Source organism: Poromitra crassiceps (genome assembly GCF_964638095.1).
Source record: "Poromitra crassiceps genome assembly, chromosome: 8".
NCBI classification, from domain to species: Eukaryota; Metazoa; Chordata; class Actinopteri; order Beryciformes; family Melamphaidae; genus Poromitra; species Poromitra crassiceps.
The window spans coordinates 659274-673934 of NC_139629.1; the positions used below are offsets into that span (position 1 = coordinate 659274).

At 44.7% G+C, this 14661-nt stretch overlaps 2 protein-coding genes across 4 annotated transcripts; one reads left to right on the top strand and one right to left on the bottom strand.

Moving 5' to 3' along the window:
- Positions 1-3742: 3742 nt before the first annotated feature.
- LOC310781451 (uncharacterized protein) lies at positions 3743-6356 on the top strand. Of its 3 annotated transcripts, none has more exons than XM_083642089.1 (2): positions 3743-3867; positions 4488-6356. In XM_083642089.1, the coding sequence occupies exon 2, from the start codon at positions 4540-4542 to the stop codon at positions 5605-5607; it is 1068 nt and encodes a 355-aa protein (XP_083498215.1). In that variant the 5' UTR covers positions 3743-3867; positions 4488-4539; the 3' UTR covers positions 5608-6356. The 3 variants fall into 3 exon arrangements, with proteins under 3 accessions (XP_083498215.1, XP_083498216.1, XP_083498214.1); XM_083642090.1 differs by having other exon boundaries at positions 3768-3827; XM_083642088.1 differs by having other exon boundaries at positions 3771-3903.
- Positions 6357-8198: 1842 nt separating this feature from the next.
- On the bottom strand, positions 8199-14067 carry ercc1 (excision repair cross-complementation group 1). The gene is made up of 9 exons (XM_083641430.1): positions 13931-14067; positions 13130-13609; positions 12821-12924; positions 12440-12539; positions 12106-12182; positions 11729-11828; positions 10960-11031; positions 10014-10082; positions 8199-8625 (listed from the first exon to the last, which is right to left on the bottom strand). Exons 1-9 carry the CDS (start codon positions 13991-13993, stop codon positions 8563-8565), a joined length of 1128 nt encoding a protein of 375 aa, XP_083497556.1. The 5' UTR covers positions 13994-14067; the 3' UTR covers positions 8199-8562.
- Positions 14068-14661: the final 594 nt, after the last annotated feature.

Below are 14661 nucleotides of genomic sequence, written 5' to 3' on the forward strand. Positions count from 1 at the left end.
GGGAGCGGATTATTACATTGGTGTACAGAAGTGTTAACTACGAACTTTGCCGCTCGCCTCGTGCGGTAACATCAAAAAAGAGGAACGGAGACGGACTGTTGCTGCTCGTCGCGGAGGTTCCAGCCAGCTGCAAGCTAATCGGGCTGGATTTCCCTCAATTAAGTCGGCTGGAGTGCTACAGTGGGCGGGTGAAGAGGCAGCGCGGAGAGAAGTGGAGCGGAGAAAAAGTGAAGATTAACGCCTTGGAGGATTGACTTGGCGTGAGCGGTTAGCTGAGTTTGCTAACTGCTACAAAGGTTAGCTGTGTCTGCTAAACTGCTAGCTGGAGGCTAGCTGGTGTGCTAGCTGGGGGTTAGCTGGTGTGCTAACTGCTACAAACACCACGTGGAATGGCACACGTTGGTGGACCCTCGTCGTTGGACGGGGGGAGGGAGGAGCTACCGACTCCGGAGTTCAGCTCGGTACTAGCCGGCATGGAGGCCCGCCTGGAGCAAAAGTTCAGCGTGGTGCTTGCCGACGTGGAGGCCCGCCTGATGCAGGGGATCAGACGGCTGCTGGAGGCGACGCCTGCCTGGGCAGAGGTGCTTATGAAGCTACTGAGGGAAGCCACGCAGTGCAGAGAACGGCAGACGGAGGAGCCGCAGAAACTGTGTTGGACTTGTGGAGCACAGGGACATCTGGCGAGGTGGTGTCACAGCATGCATTCGGGGCAAACCAGGTACGTGGAGCAACGGTACTGGGGGCGCCCGGGTGTCTGTTGGTCGTGTGGGACGTCTGGACATCTGGCCAGGGAGTGTCCGGAGGCTGTCAGAGGACAGAGGACAGCGGGAGAGGAGAGATGCGCAGGCGGCTGGCAGGTGAGACTCTGTTGGTCGTGTAAGAAGCCTGGACATTTGGCCAGGAACTGCACTGAGTCTGTGGAGGACGAAGGAGGGACACAGGCTGAAGAGAACATTATTCGAGTCGGGGGACTGACGATTGTGTCTCCAGAGGAGAATGTGTGCAGCCGGGGGGAAGAGGTCATTCAGGTCAGGAGAGTGTGGACTGCGTGTCCAGATGGACGGGTGTTGCTAACGCCGGAGGAGCCTAGCTGCTCTGCAACCCCCACGGTAGAGGACATCATCTGCAACGCTGTTACAGTCGGGAGAGCAACGCTCGTGTCTCCGGGTGAGCGAGAGGGGTCAACGCCGGAGGAACCAGCCCAACCTGACTGCTCCACACCCCCCACAATTGCGGTGCAGGAAGCCAAGGTGGAGATCGCCGTCGGTAGTTTTCTCCTTACTGGAATGGAAAAAACGGGGCCGCCCCCTGGGGGTGGGGGATGGGAGAACTACTGTGTAGACTTTGGGCTGACGGGAGACGACGTGACCATCATGGATGTCGACGTGGAGGAGTGGAAACGCAGGCAGGCGGAGGACGCAGACATCGGTCCGGTGCTCACGTGGGTGGCGGCCGGGCGCCGACCCCCTGGAGAGGAGATTCACATGTTTTCCGGTGCCACGAAGGGACTGTGGAACATGTTTTCGGACCTGCGTCTGGATGAAGAGGGGATGTTGGCGAGGAAAGGACACGGGAAGGAGGGGTCCCGGGCGGTTGTGCCCAGCTACCTGCGGGAATTGGTCTTGCGGTGGATGCACAGGGGCCCCGTAATCGGTCATCTCAGACTCAAAAGGCATTTCGGGCCTGAAGAGACACTCAGCCGCACCCGTAGCACGTACTACTGGGGCAAACAAAAAGAGGACGTGCGGAGCTACTGCAGTGCATGTGATGACTGTAGAGCACAAGGGAAGGACTAGAGTGCTTCAGATGGGACAGAAGCTTTGAAAGGGGGGATGGAAATGGTGGCGGTTTAAATAATTGAAATGTGAGTGAAAATGAGTGTAAAAGGAAAGGGGGAAAATGTCAATGATGTAGATGATGGTGTGTGAAAAGAAAAGAAAAGAAAAGACTGTTGTGGGGAATGAGAATTTAATGTGGGGATAGAAAAAAAGATATTGGGGAAAAGTGTTGATGTGTGGGTGTGTTTCGGTACAGGGGATGTGTGTGGGTTGTGGGTGCCAGCGTGGAAGCTGGCTCTTGTTGAGAGGGGATAATGTGGCGATCCAGAGTTTGACATGTCGGTGGCGATTACGACGTCACGTGAAGGCAGCGGACCAGCCAGGGTAGTAGGGAACTTCCGGTCTCGGGTGGCGAGGAAGTCTGGGATTACGAGGAAGCGGACAAGACGTGTGTGTAGCTAGGAGCTGTGTGTGTAGCTAGAAGCTATGAGTGTGAACCAGGAATAAAGACTGTACCAAGTATTGCCTCTTCTCCTCCTCACTTAATGATCCCGGGAGCGGATTATTACACTACTATAACTACACTCCTTGTACCCCGTAGTTATACTATAACTACAGTCCTTGTACCCCGTAGTTATAGGCTACTATAACTTCACTCCTTGTACCCCATAGTTATACTATAACTACAGTCCTTGTACCCTGTAGTTATACTATAACTACACTCCTTGTACCCCGTAGTTATACTATAACTACACTCCTTGTACCCCTTAGTTATACTATAACTACATGCTTATTTGCGGGCTGTATTCTAAAGCATTACCCACTTTACAATAAGGTAGCCTACACAAATTTCACAGTAGGCCTACTAGGAAAATAATGAAAAAACTAACTATTAGTTAATGATTAGTTAATGTCATTTAATCATTAGTTAATCATTAGTTAAAGTAGCCTAATTGCGAGTAGCCTATAGTAGTTAATCAGTTAATCAATAGTTAATGATTAGTTGGTCAGTTCCTGAGTAGAGTAGTTAATCATTAGTTAGCCTAATGGTCAGTTCGTGAGCATAGGCCTAGTTAATTAGTTCATAATTATTACCTGTCCATTTACTCTTTTGTGTAGCCTACCCTAGGCTTTATGAGGGATCAGCCGAGCAGCATTTTTGTAAACAAACCGCGTCACTGGGTGGCAACGGCAATGGAACCCTATGGAGCCCGAGTGGGCGAGGCTTGAGTGTCAGACTCTAGCCGGCCAACTCTGTTTACATTTTAAAAACTGCGACAGTTCACACAACTTTAACAGGACATGCATATAATACATCAAACTCTTGAGCTACTTCTGCTCTCACTCAGAATGTCAATGTATCTCAGAATGTATAGTTTTGAAATATTAACGTTTGTTTGGCACAACTCATAGGCTACTAATAGGCTAACTGCCGCGGGGTTCCGCATTTCTGGGTGGCAAGTGACAGGCTGATTCTGCAGGGCTGAGCTGCTGTACCCTATGTACCCTAATTACCTCACTAAAGGTTATGATTAAAACCCAGAACGTCTTGGACTGTTTCATTCACTAACACACACACACACACATACACACACACACACACACACACACACACACACACACACACACACACACACACACACACACACACACACACACACACACACACACACACACACACACACACACACGTCGCTTACACTGGTCGAATACTGTCATCTGTTCATATGTTTGGGTGATGTTCTAGAGTCGGAGATAGCAGGATAGTTGGAGAGTGGTGGTGTTGTGAGGAAAGAAGAAGGAGAAGGAGAGAACGGGTGGTGGTGAAAAATATGACAAACTGGACAATGTAGGAGTTACTCCTGAAGATGGCAGTAGTGCAACGCTAAGGATGCAAAGCTGCGTTAAACCCCAGAGAAGAAGAAGAAGAAGAAGAAGATGCTCTTTCAACAGCAGTAAAATAACCGGGTATTTATTTATTTATTGCAGGAAAGCCGCAAGGGATGAAATACGGCGTTAGAATTAGATCCATCATCCAACAACTCCCTGGTGTGTTGCTTGTGCTCTCGAGGCGAGCCTGTGCAAGATAGTATGACATTTACGTTTCTTTTGAACAATGAACTCGGTATGTAGCCTAATTGTAACGTTAAACCTTTGTTTATGCACTGCCAGGTCCTCGAAGATCCACCTCTGTTTTTCGACTCAGGCTAACGTTAGGCTTGGCCTGCAGTTGTCGACAATCGCACGATATTCTATCAATCAATTTTCGTCTTGCATTGCATTCAGTGCTTTTCGAGAAAACTGCACGTAGCCAGAGCCGTTGTTATATCAATCTAACGTTATGCTATCGAGATGATGTGCTAGTACCTAGCGGTTCTGCGCATGCTAAGTAGCATATCTCGAAGTTAGCACAGGAGACAACGTGTTGTTGAGAGGCTGCTGTGGCACTGTTTTAATATGGATACCGACTAGATAAGATAACGTTAGCATTTTTCGACAACGCAGCATAAATTGGCCAGTATCGGTGGTGTATTAGTGATCGAGGAAATTGTCTTACAAATGAGATATGGAACCTGTATAGAGTATAGACTGACACCACCTTGCTATTTATTTCAGGTATAACATGGGGGTGGGTAGTGGGTACAGTGTGTAGCCTATCTGTATCTCAACTGCACAATATGTATGACACAATGTGTTTGCTATTTGCAGATGCGGATGTCCCTATGATGTGTCGAGGAACTAAAAGCCCTCCTCTCCCACGATGGTTGTAGATGACATCATGCTGGATAAAAGCAGTGCTAAAGGCGAGCAGAGTGGGCGGTGCTCAGACTGCGGATGCAGCTTCAGCAGACCTCAGCCGGACTCTGAGACACCTCTTCCCAGCTCGCATTCCTCAGCTCTCGCTAAACGCCGTTTACACAAACCAGAGAAGCCCGCCTCCAAATGCCCAGCCTGCGAGGCGCGCCTTGCTCTCCCCAACGGTCGGCGGCCACACAGGCGCGTTCGCCCTGACCCTCACAGCTGCACCCTGTGCACCAAGACCTTCATCTCCTCCACCCACCTGGCCCTTCACATGGCCTCTCACAGCAAGGAGAAGAAGCACAGGTGTGGGATCTGCGGCAAGTGCTTCAAACAGCCCTGCAAACTGATGGCGCACAAGTCGACCCACAGTGGGGAAAGGCCGTTCAAATGCCCAGAGTGCGGGAAGGCCTTTGGCCGCGCCGCACATCTGAAGACCCACCGTAAGCTCCACACAGGCGAGAAGCCCTTCAAGTGCACCTACTGCGAGAAGGCCTTCGTTCAGAAGGTCGGGCTTATCTCACACATGCGCCTGCACACCAAGTGTGAGCAGTGCGGTGACACTTTCCCCTCCCTGTCGCATCTGCTCTCCCATAAGGCTCAAGACTGCTCTGAGCGGGCAAAACCGGCGAAGGCTCAAAAGTCTTATGAGCGGGCCAAGCCGGTGTCCGCATCAGCGCCCAACCAGCAGCAGAAGACACCGTCCGACCTGGATGATCTGAATTGCGGCGTGTGCTGCCGTACCTTTGTGCGCTCGTCCTACATACGGCTGTGCATACGCCTCAACAAAGGGCAGAGGCCTTATCACTGCAAAGTGTGCAACAAAACATTTGTCAAGATTGCTACGTTTGTGAACCACTGTGATAAACACTTGAGGCAGAAGAAGGTTAAAAGTGAACAGGTTAAGAAGGTCGTTAAGCCTCCCTTGTTTGTGCCACTCTCCAGGCCGCCATCCCCTCTGTCCTCATCTGCTCCTGTCTTCTCTGAAGTCAACACACGTTCCAGAGCAAAAGCCAAGAGTCAAATGTAGGCAGGCATGACCCAGAGAAGATGTAGGCATGACCCAGAGAAGATGTAGGCATGACCCAGAGAAGATGTAGGCATGACCCAGATGTAGGCATGGCCCAGAGAAGTGACAAAAGACTAAAGGCCAGCACTCTCTGTCTGGGTCAACATTGATACAACGTACGTGTTTCCGCGAGCGAGTACCCTTCTTGTCATGTCCAAGAGGAGTGCATCAGCTAATGCAACAGTTGCTCTTTCAGTAGTAAATGTACATCGACACATTGTACAGATGATCAACTATTACAGTTCTACAGCACCAAAAACATACATGTTTATCAGTCGTATCTATTGGAAATCAAGATGAGACAAGAGGGAAATTTGCATTATAGTTTAGTAACTGAAAATACGGTAACTGATTTATATAAACATGGTTTTATTAATTGTATGGTTAATTATTTTGCTTTCAGTCATTACATGTAATTTTCTTTACAGTTATTACAATTAACAATGAATATGCTCATAGTGCAATTTGTAGGCTTTTTAGTATTATTTAAGGCTATTCATATGAACATTGCTGAGTGTAGCAGGTGCACTTTGTTTATTTACTTATCTTTCAAGATGTAATTGAAAACTACAGTATCTCTGTTGATCATAATGTTTGGTTAATCATAAAAAAAAATCTTGAAATCCATAGAAGCCTATTGGTTATGTAGAGGGCTAGAACAATTTAAAAATGAGAGGCCTATTGTAAAACAATATGGACATTAATTTAAAATAAACAATAAAACAGTATGGAGAGAAAAAAGTATTGTTTCCATTTCCAACCTTTTCCAAAGTATTTTCAACACACTACACGACCGTCTTTAGTGCCATTTGCAACTGTTTCCCTATAACAGGGACGCAAACTAGTCACCTTTTTCATCTCAAAATAGGACAGTTAAATGAATGATTTGAGTGGTTTTGTGTTTTGTGTCTGCCCTGGTAGATCTGTCACCTTTTTCACTCTCCCTGAGTTTGCATCTCTGCTATTAGAAGTAGCTATATTACGAAACAGTTTAAGTGAGTGAAATGCCAGGCAAACACTTTGTTTCATGAATCAGGTCTCAAGCAGGCGCAGAACACGTGTTAGTTCAGTTGCCTGTTGGCTGTCATGTTTGGGGTGTGTGTTCAAATGTAACTTTTTGGCCCCGACACAGGAGACGTAATGTGACGCATCGGTCAGGCTCTAGTTGCCGCTAATCCTTTCTAGTTCTCTGTGGCTTATATAGTAGTACTTGATATTTTCATCCTGCCGCTATCATAGACTATCCCTATAATATAACTGGGATTATAGTGAATTTTTTATGCGCAATAGTGATTGGGATGATATAGTGATGATAATTGATTAGGACAGTGATACTCAACCCGGGGCTCTAAAGCCACATGCGGCTCCTTTATGGGTAGTTGTGGCTCTTTTAAGTCCTACTTAAAATAAATAAATAAACTTTTTTTTTGGATTGTGGCTCTTGCAAAGCTTTTTCTTTTTCCCCAGTGTGGCTCCTGAGTAGAGCAAGGTTGAGTACCACTGGTCTAGGATGCACTACTGCATTATGAACGATAGTATTGTGATAGTATTGCATATAGTTTATCATTATGAACAAAAAAGGAGTTAAACCAATCAGAGGCAGAGTGGGTCACTACCGTAAATATCCTATATACATGGCTCTGGGCAGCAGAAAGCAGATGAAAAATGCCAGCGACCAAAACAGGACTGTGCTGTGTATAGTGCTTTACTTCAATGTCCTGATTTTGGGAGGAATAATGTTACATTTTGATGTGCGAGTCATTAATCTTGGTGTGTCACACTGATTGACAAGCAAAATTGAAAATGGCACTTCATATCAAAAAGGTTGTCGACCCCTGGTATAAAGTGAGGATAGGATGCTTGAAGACAGTATAACAGGGATACTCAACTTGCTTTGCCCGGGGGCCACTTTAGTGAAATGATAGAAGGCCAGGGGCCAGTTAATAAACAAAGAATATACATTTTTCTGTAGCAGATTGTAGGTTTTTGGGGTGTCAGCCGGAGTTTAGTCTGAGAATGTTGTGCACACCGGATAGTTAGTTAGGTTAAGTACATAAGTGCCTGGGTAGCGAGCAGACGGCAGTATTTGACAATTTAACAGCTAAATCATAGATTATTGAAAGATATTCCATATTCCAGACTGAAATGATATAACAGAAGTGGAGTATTGTTGGCCAGAATTACATGAACATTTGGAGACTTATTCAGCGGGTATCTTGCATGTTGCATTCAGGTGCACTGTAAAAAAAAAAATGCAATTCCATCGCGAGCCACAAGTTGAGTATCACTGCAGTATAAAGTGAGGATAGGATGCTTGAAGACAGTATAAAGTGAGGATAGGATGCTTGCCTGGCTGCTGTTAACGCTCCATATATATATATAAATATATATATATAATATACTACGAATATGAGGTGATAAGAAGTGTCAACCTGTGTGTCTAGATTTTAAATTCGTAATACCAAAATCATTTCACTTAACCAACATATTTTGGGATTTTTATGAACATATTTTTAACAATAGCCCAAAACTGTAAATTCACAAAACACTTTTCCAAAACACACTGTTAATTCCAAACCTTTTCCAGGCCTGGAAACGTTTTTCAAAATTCCATAACTTTTCGAGGAATTTCATGACCGTGGGAACCCTGAAAAGAAGAATTATGTATTGCAAAAATATTACAAAATATTTATTTATACAGCAAATTCATTCAGCATAGAACAAATTAGAACAACATAACTCCATGAAGGACATGCAGTTGAAGCAGGTGCACATCTTAAATTCTTCATGCTATGTTTGTCCAAGAGCAGAGTCTCATCTTCTGCATCTCTTTCTTCACCTCAGTACGAGGTTACGGCTTTACTTCATTCTTCTCTTGAGGGAATGGGAATTTTCAGGAACACGCCACAGGTAGTTTCAGTTGTCTTTCCTCTTCGACTTGAGGAAGGGCTGGTGGAGCACATCATAGAGACGCCTTGCCTGCAAGCACAAAATGCCAACATTATATGACATGTGAGGTTCTAACAGAGTTTCAAGCAGGAAGACTATAATCTGCACATTAAAGCTTCCACAAATCACTTCTACATTCATGCTTCCCTCATATCTAGTTCACACGCTCAAATCAAGCCTGGCAACTTCTGGGCATCAACTGAATAATCAGCTGTTTCTCATCTATCCAATGGTATCACCACACACCTCCATTGTAAGCATATCACATTGCTACACACCTCCATCGTGAGCCAATCACATGGCTGCTGTCCTCTTAAATGTGTTTTTATCCTCAGCCTGCCCTCTCCTACTGCAGCCGTTCATGCACCCCCCCCTCCCCCTCCCAGTCTTGCAGACCCTTCAGAGTCATCAGCTTCATCAGTCTCTGATCACCACCACCACCACCAGGGCCGTAACCAGGGTTCCGAAATAGGGCGCCGCCGAAAAAGATTTGAGTTTCCCCCCCCCCCCTTTTTTAGCCATATTTAGAGTAATATATCATTTTAAATCAACATTAGGATTATACTGTTGTGATGTCATTATTCAGTATATTCTCTTTCATGTCACCACCTGCTCAGCTCTCCTGTCAACATAATTGTAACTAACAAACACAAACTGTTTTAGCCAAATTCATATCAAAATGACACCTACAAACACAGGTACACAACCCAAGCCGTACACAACACACAAAGTCATCATCGATAATAAAAAAAACATACAGAGGGACATTTATTTATTCCTGATAGGAACGATTGAAAAATAAAATAAAATATATTATGTTGTTTTTAACTTTACACCACCTCTTTTTGTTACTTATTGGGTCATGAAACTGAAACCATGCATATAGCCACCTGCATACCTGACTTCGGGAGCTTGGCAATTGGCATCATGCATGATTACAATGAGATGCACCCACTTTAAACCTGAATAAAGTAATAAAACCACTAGTAAACCAGTAGGCGGCGCCTGGCCTGCTGTTCAGTGAGTGGCCTGGCCTGGCCTGGCCTGCAAAAAAAAAAAAAAAAAAATTTTTTTTTTTTTTTTTGCAGGCTGAAATATTAGGGGAGGTCCGGACCTCCCCGTCCTCATAGCTAGTTACGGCCATGACCACCACCAGTGTTGACTCCACTGTGGGATATATCTGGGTGCTGCTCAGGGCTGACACCCCTCGATCTCTATATCTCCTTGTGGTGTTGTAAGCGCCAAAGACTTATTGACACATTCATTTCTCATGATGCATTCTGCAATGCATCGTGATTCTGCTATTGTAATAAAGATGTTATTCATTCACTAGTGATTTAAATCATGTTGGCATTGTCTATACCTCCTGTATCTTTACATGTTGCACATACTGCCCCCCCAGCCCCACCTCCTCTCACTTTTTGTGGTCCGAGGCCTGGACAGAGAACCAGCTCTTCTTTAGAGGCACTGATGATTCCTTCTACAGACTGTAAATTTAAAAAAGAAGACAAAAGTCATTATCTAGGAGGCCTTTCATTCCCTCTGAAAACAGCAGCATGAAGATGAATTCAAAACACACAATAAAAGCAGCCAATCACCTGCCTCCGTTATATTTACAAGTGTCGTGATTGGTCAAATACCTCCCGTCTATGAAGCCTTTTGTTGTTGTTGGAAGATGACAACTTAAAGCAGCTACGAGCAAGATTTTCGATTGTTATTAAACAGTATAATTATAATATTGATGCATCACATCTTACCTATAATAGTAGCTGAGACCAAAGCCGTGTGAATCGGAGATTGCTCGCTTGATGATTATAGAGTCTGTGTCTGTCTACTAACCTCGCGTCACCAGGAGGCTCTCTCTCTATCTGTCTACCGGCGGGCTGGATAAACCAGGAAGTGAAAGGAAACGGTTTACGGCAGCTGCCTGCCTTCAACCGTTTCGCTCTGCCTAGCAACAGACCATAAACACGGAGAACGCCATGCAGGGGCTTGCTACTCTCGCGAACATCTCTAGTTATATTCCAACAGTTTGTTTGGAAGTAATTTTGTTATTTTGTGGTTATGGCCGAAGTGGCTGCCGCAAACGGTTTCATTTCACTTCCTGATCTGCCCCGGCCGCAGACAGACTAATCGTCAAGACAACACTGGCCGATTCACTCGGGGTTCAAGCGAGACTACTCGGCGTTGGTCTCGTCTACTATTAGAGGTAAGATGTGATGCATCGATATCAAATTTAGACTGTTTAATAACAATCGAAAATCTTGCTCGTAGCTGCTTTAATGGGCAAAAGTGCAGACTGTCTCTGGAGCATTGGTGGAATATCTGAAGATGTATTTAGGCTCATGGGCTGTTTCCACTTACTGAAAAGGTGGACAGGAGGGTAACAGCATCTGTCTTGTTGACGGACTTCACAGTGGTCAGGCAGTCCGTCACCTTCAAACAAAAGTAGAACTCCAACCAGTATTGCAATAGGGATGTGAATCACAGAGTCAATCATGATACGATACGTTGCCCACGATAAAGATGGTATCATGATACAGTGATTCTGCGATACCAGATACAGTGCAAGACCATGATACATCATATCGGTGTAACTGAAGAAAAACTACCCCTAAAAAAGGCAAAAAGCAGGAATTGTGTATTTATTCACTGCATTGTGGTGTCAGTTTAACAGAATTAAAACTGAAACAGCATCAGTTCTGGAGTTAAAATGTTTAAAGGAAAGATACAACTATGCCACGCTAAAATCTTTTCTAAAAACATAAATGGATGGGGGGAAAATAAGTGCTTCACAACTAGCATAATCAGCTTGTTTTACGTCAACTTTGACACATTTCAGTGCCTGCATGTTTTAATAAAAATATAAATTGTTGGCAATAACGTATTGCAAGAGGAAGCATCATGATATATAATATGTTGTGGCACCCCTGTATTGCAATGTAAAATGGTAAAAAACAAAAACAAATCTGCAATACATTGGTTGTGGATTATTTTCCATCTGACTTCCTTATAGTGAGTTGGTCCTCCTCATTTTGAAAATGTGTGGCTTTCACATTAGTAATAATTAAGAAAAACAACCATGAACTTTACTGTCTTTGCGTTGTGTGTAACTACAGTTTGCAATCCAAACCTTGGACAGATAGTCCTTCTCAACTTGCTCCTTCAGAAGGTCGGCTGGTTTCTTCTCATAGGACTTGTATGTTTCCAGATAACGGCCTGCCTCCTCTGAACTGTCAATTCAACATGAGGAAATGTATTGGGAACGTTATAATGAGACCAGGTGTAGAGGTGCAACTACTGTAGTCTTTTACTGTCCCATAACAAACAAGGAATATATGGCTTGACATTTCCACCTAAAGAGGCTTTTCAGGTGGCATGGTCAGTATCATCTGCACATCCGGAAACTAACATATTTGAAAAAACAGTTGTCCAATACACTCTTTTACAAATCTGTCTCATATAGCAAATCTATCAGTCTTCCGTGAGACAATCTTTTGCAGGTTTTACCTCCAAGCCAAGATGAGAGTGCAGTCAGCCATGATGCAAATGCGAGCCAGCTCCTTCAGAGAATGATGAGGATCTTTCTGCAATGTAAACCCAAATATCCATATCTATCATAGAAATGATTTAGAGATACAGTGTGATACAGCATGAATTCCTAGTGCCTCAAAAATGGAACTTGTGATGTGCAAAGATCTGATGCAAAGCTTGATGAGAACAAAAATGAACTAAAACACTATATTGTTCACAAAACTGTCACTTTCAGATGTAGGACACCGACAATGCTGGTGGATTTATAAATAAGTAATATTGTGATTGTTAAACTTTTTTTTTTACTCACCACATCTACTTGTACCAGCAACACACGGAGGGTGAAGGTCTGTCCAAGCAGCTTGAGGCGATCGTGGATGTAGTTGGGGTTGAGGTTGTGGTACCGCAGACTAAATACCCAGGTCAAAATCAATGTCAACATATAGCAAAAAATAATACATAAATAATAATAATAATAATTATTATTATTATGTAGCTACTTGTGTACTATCAGATGATCAAATATCAGGACAAATAGTAATGCTCTTCATTAAATGTTATTAGGTTCATCATGGGAGAAAGATGTATGCAAGAAAGCAAACATGGCATTCACTCCCCTATGTGCTTAGGCAAACACCTCCTCTCACTCACACTCACACACACACACAGCTGAGGGCCACAAAATACAGACCTAAGGAAGAGAGCACAGGTTGTCTGTCCCAGGACGTAGTCTGGTACAATCTCTCCAAACTCCCACGGGACGCTCCTCACAAACTTCAGAATGGGATTTCCCCTCTGAATGTGTGTGGACAAAGATGTTCATAATAAGTGTCGTGATACCTGCCATCATGCAAGGCAACAACTATCAGGCCTGAAACTAGGAACTATTTCAAGCTAGACAGAGCATGACCCCTCCCCCCCTTTCCCAAGGGAAGCACTAAAAAAACAAAATGCCTTAGTCAAATGGCAAAACACTATACAGTTATATTGTCACATGTACCTGTCGGGGACTGACGATAATGCTGCTCCCTGACCCCACCTGTTTAGGACCCAGGTTGAGGCCTGGCTCTGACCTTTGACCTTCTGGCTGTTTTTGGTCAGCACCAGTGATCTGTGTCTCCTCTTTCTTCTTAGCCCCTAAAGGTCCACCCTCAGTCCCTTTAGCTCTGCCCTGAGTGGTCACACATCCATCCGGTGCAAAGGATATTGAGTCAGGTTCACTTTGCACTGGTGTATTTGTACGGTTGCCTCCAGCACCTTCAGCCAGGATCAGTGTGGAGCTGCACTCTCTCTGAGGAGCAGAGGAACCGGAGGAACTCTGCACTTGTGGAGCAGGAACGTGGCTTTTACTCTGGACAATATATTGTGCGTATGACAAGGGCTGTCCTGTAGTAGGCTGAGAAGCAGGGTTTTCTGAAGATGCAGATGTGGCTGAGACACTCTGTCCTCCCTTGGATGTGGACTGGAACTGAGGCTTTAGCTGGAATGGAATGACAATAGTGATGGAATGACATGAAAATAGTCTCCAAGAATTCAATTGCCATTTTTCATCAGGAAAACTAGCCTTTAAAATAGTCTGACATCTGTTAGATTGGAAAGCTTGTGGTACAAATAACATAGTAAGAAGCACAGAAATAATATGGCTAGAACGGCCATCCCCATTCAAATCAACGTTCCATATCACTGTGGTAAAAGGTTTAATACAAAAATCGTCTAGGAGAAAACACCAATAGGGACAGTTGCCCCAAGCGTAGCAAGCTAACGTTAATTCGTAGTCTGGTAAGATAAAGCTACCACCAACCGGTGTTCTTTCTTTTGTGAAAGCAGAGTCGTCCAAGTTGATGTTAAATCTCTTGTTCTCCATGTCTCGATTTATGCAGCCTTTCAAGGCATATTATTAGTTAGCGTTAGTTGAGTTGGGCCAGTTGTCTGCACAATATTATGAAACGTTCCTTGAGAACGAACAACAATGAGGCAGGCGTACACGTTGATAGCAGAATAATCGATGTCTGAAAACACATGTCCCGCCAATGGAGGGCGCAAGTGTTCATCTCCTTCTTCTTCTACTTCTAGTGTTTTATGGCGGTTGGCAAACGTATTTGTGTCTCCGACTTTCCCTCCCGCTCCAGAGCACAGTTGATCACAAACGCAATGAAACAAGTGTCCAAGTGTTCATCTATTCATCTCCATCTCTTTTCTTTTCCTCTGTTCTCTCCTCTCATAGGTAGCCTGGATGGAAAAACGTTTCCGGCTATGGGCGGAAGACCGTGCTGTGCTCCAAGAAAAATATTCCGCTCAATTCTTGCGGTCCGTTTAGAAAACATGGGCGACGCGAGTAACGAGAGAGCTAAAAACAAACACTTCGTTTGGTATGTCCATGCTTCTTATTTTTTCTCTAACTCGTAGCGACTGCCTACTGTTGCATTTCTGTGGGGGAACGAAAACACTGCAGCACAAGCCACCGGAAGACGGGGGCGGGTCTTCTTCTGCTCCCCCTCGAATAGTCTGGGCACCTTCCACCCCGCTTTTTGT

Bases quoted from the DNA above. Each gene is read 5' to 3' on its own strand.
- LOC310781451 (XM_083642089.1), top strand. From the start codon at position 4,540: ATGGTTGTAGATGACATCATGCTGGATAAAAGCAGTGCTAAAGGCGAG.
- ercc1 (XM_083641430.1), bottom strand. From the start codon at position 13,993: ATGGAGAACAAGAGATTTAACATCAACTTGGACGACTCTGCTTTCACA. The intron at 12,925-13,129 runs GTACATGTGACA...ACACACATTCAG, and splicing joins TTATCGTCAGTCCCCGACAG to AGGGGAAATCCCATTCTGAA. The intron at 11,829-12,105 runs GTAAAACCTGCA...TTGAATTGACAG, and splicing joins ACTCTCATCTTGGCTTGGAG to TTCAGAGGAGGCAGGCCGTT.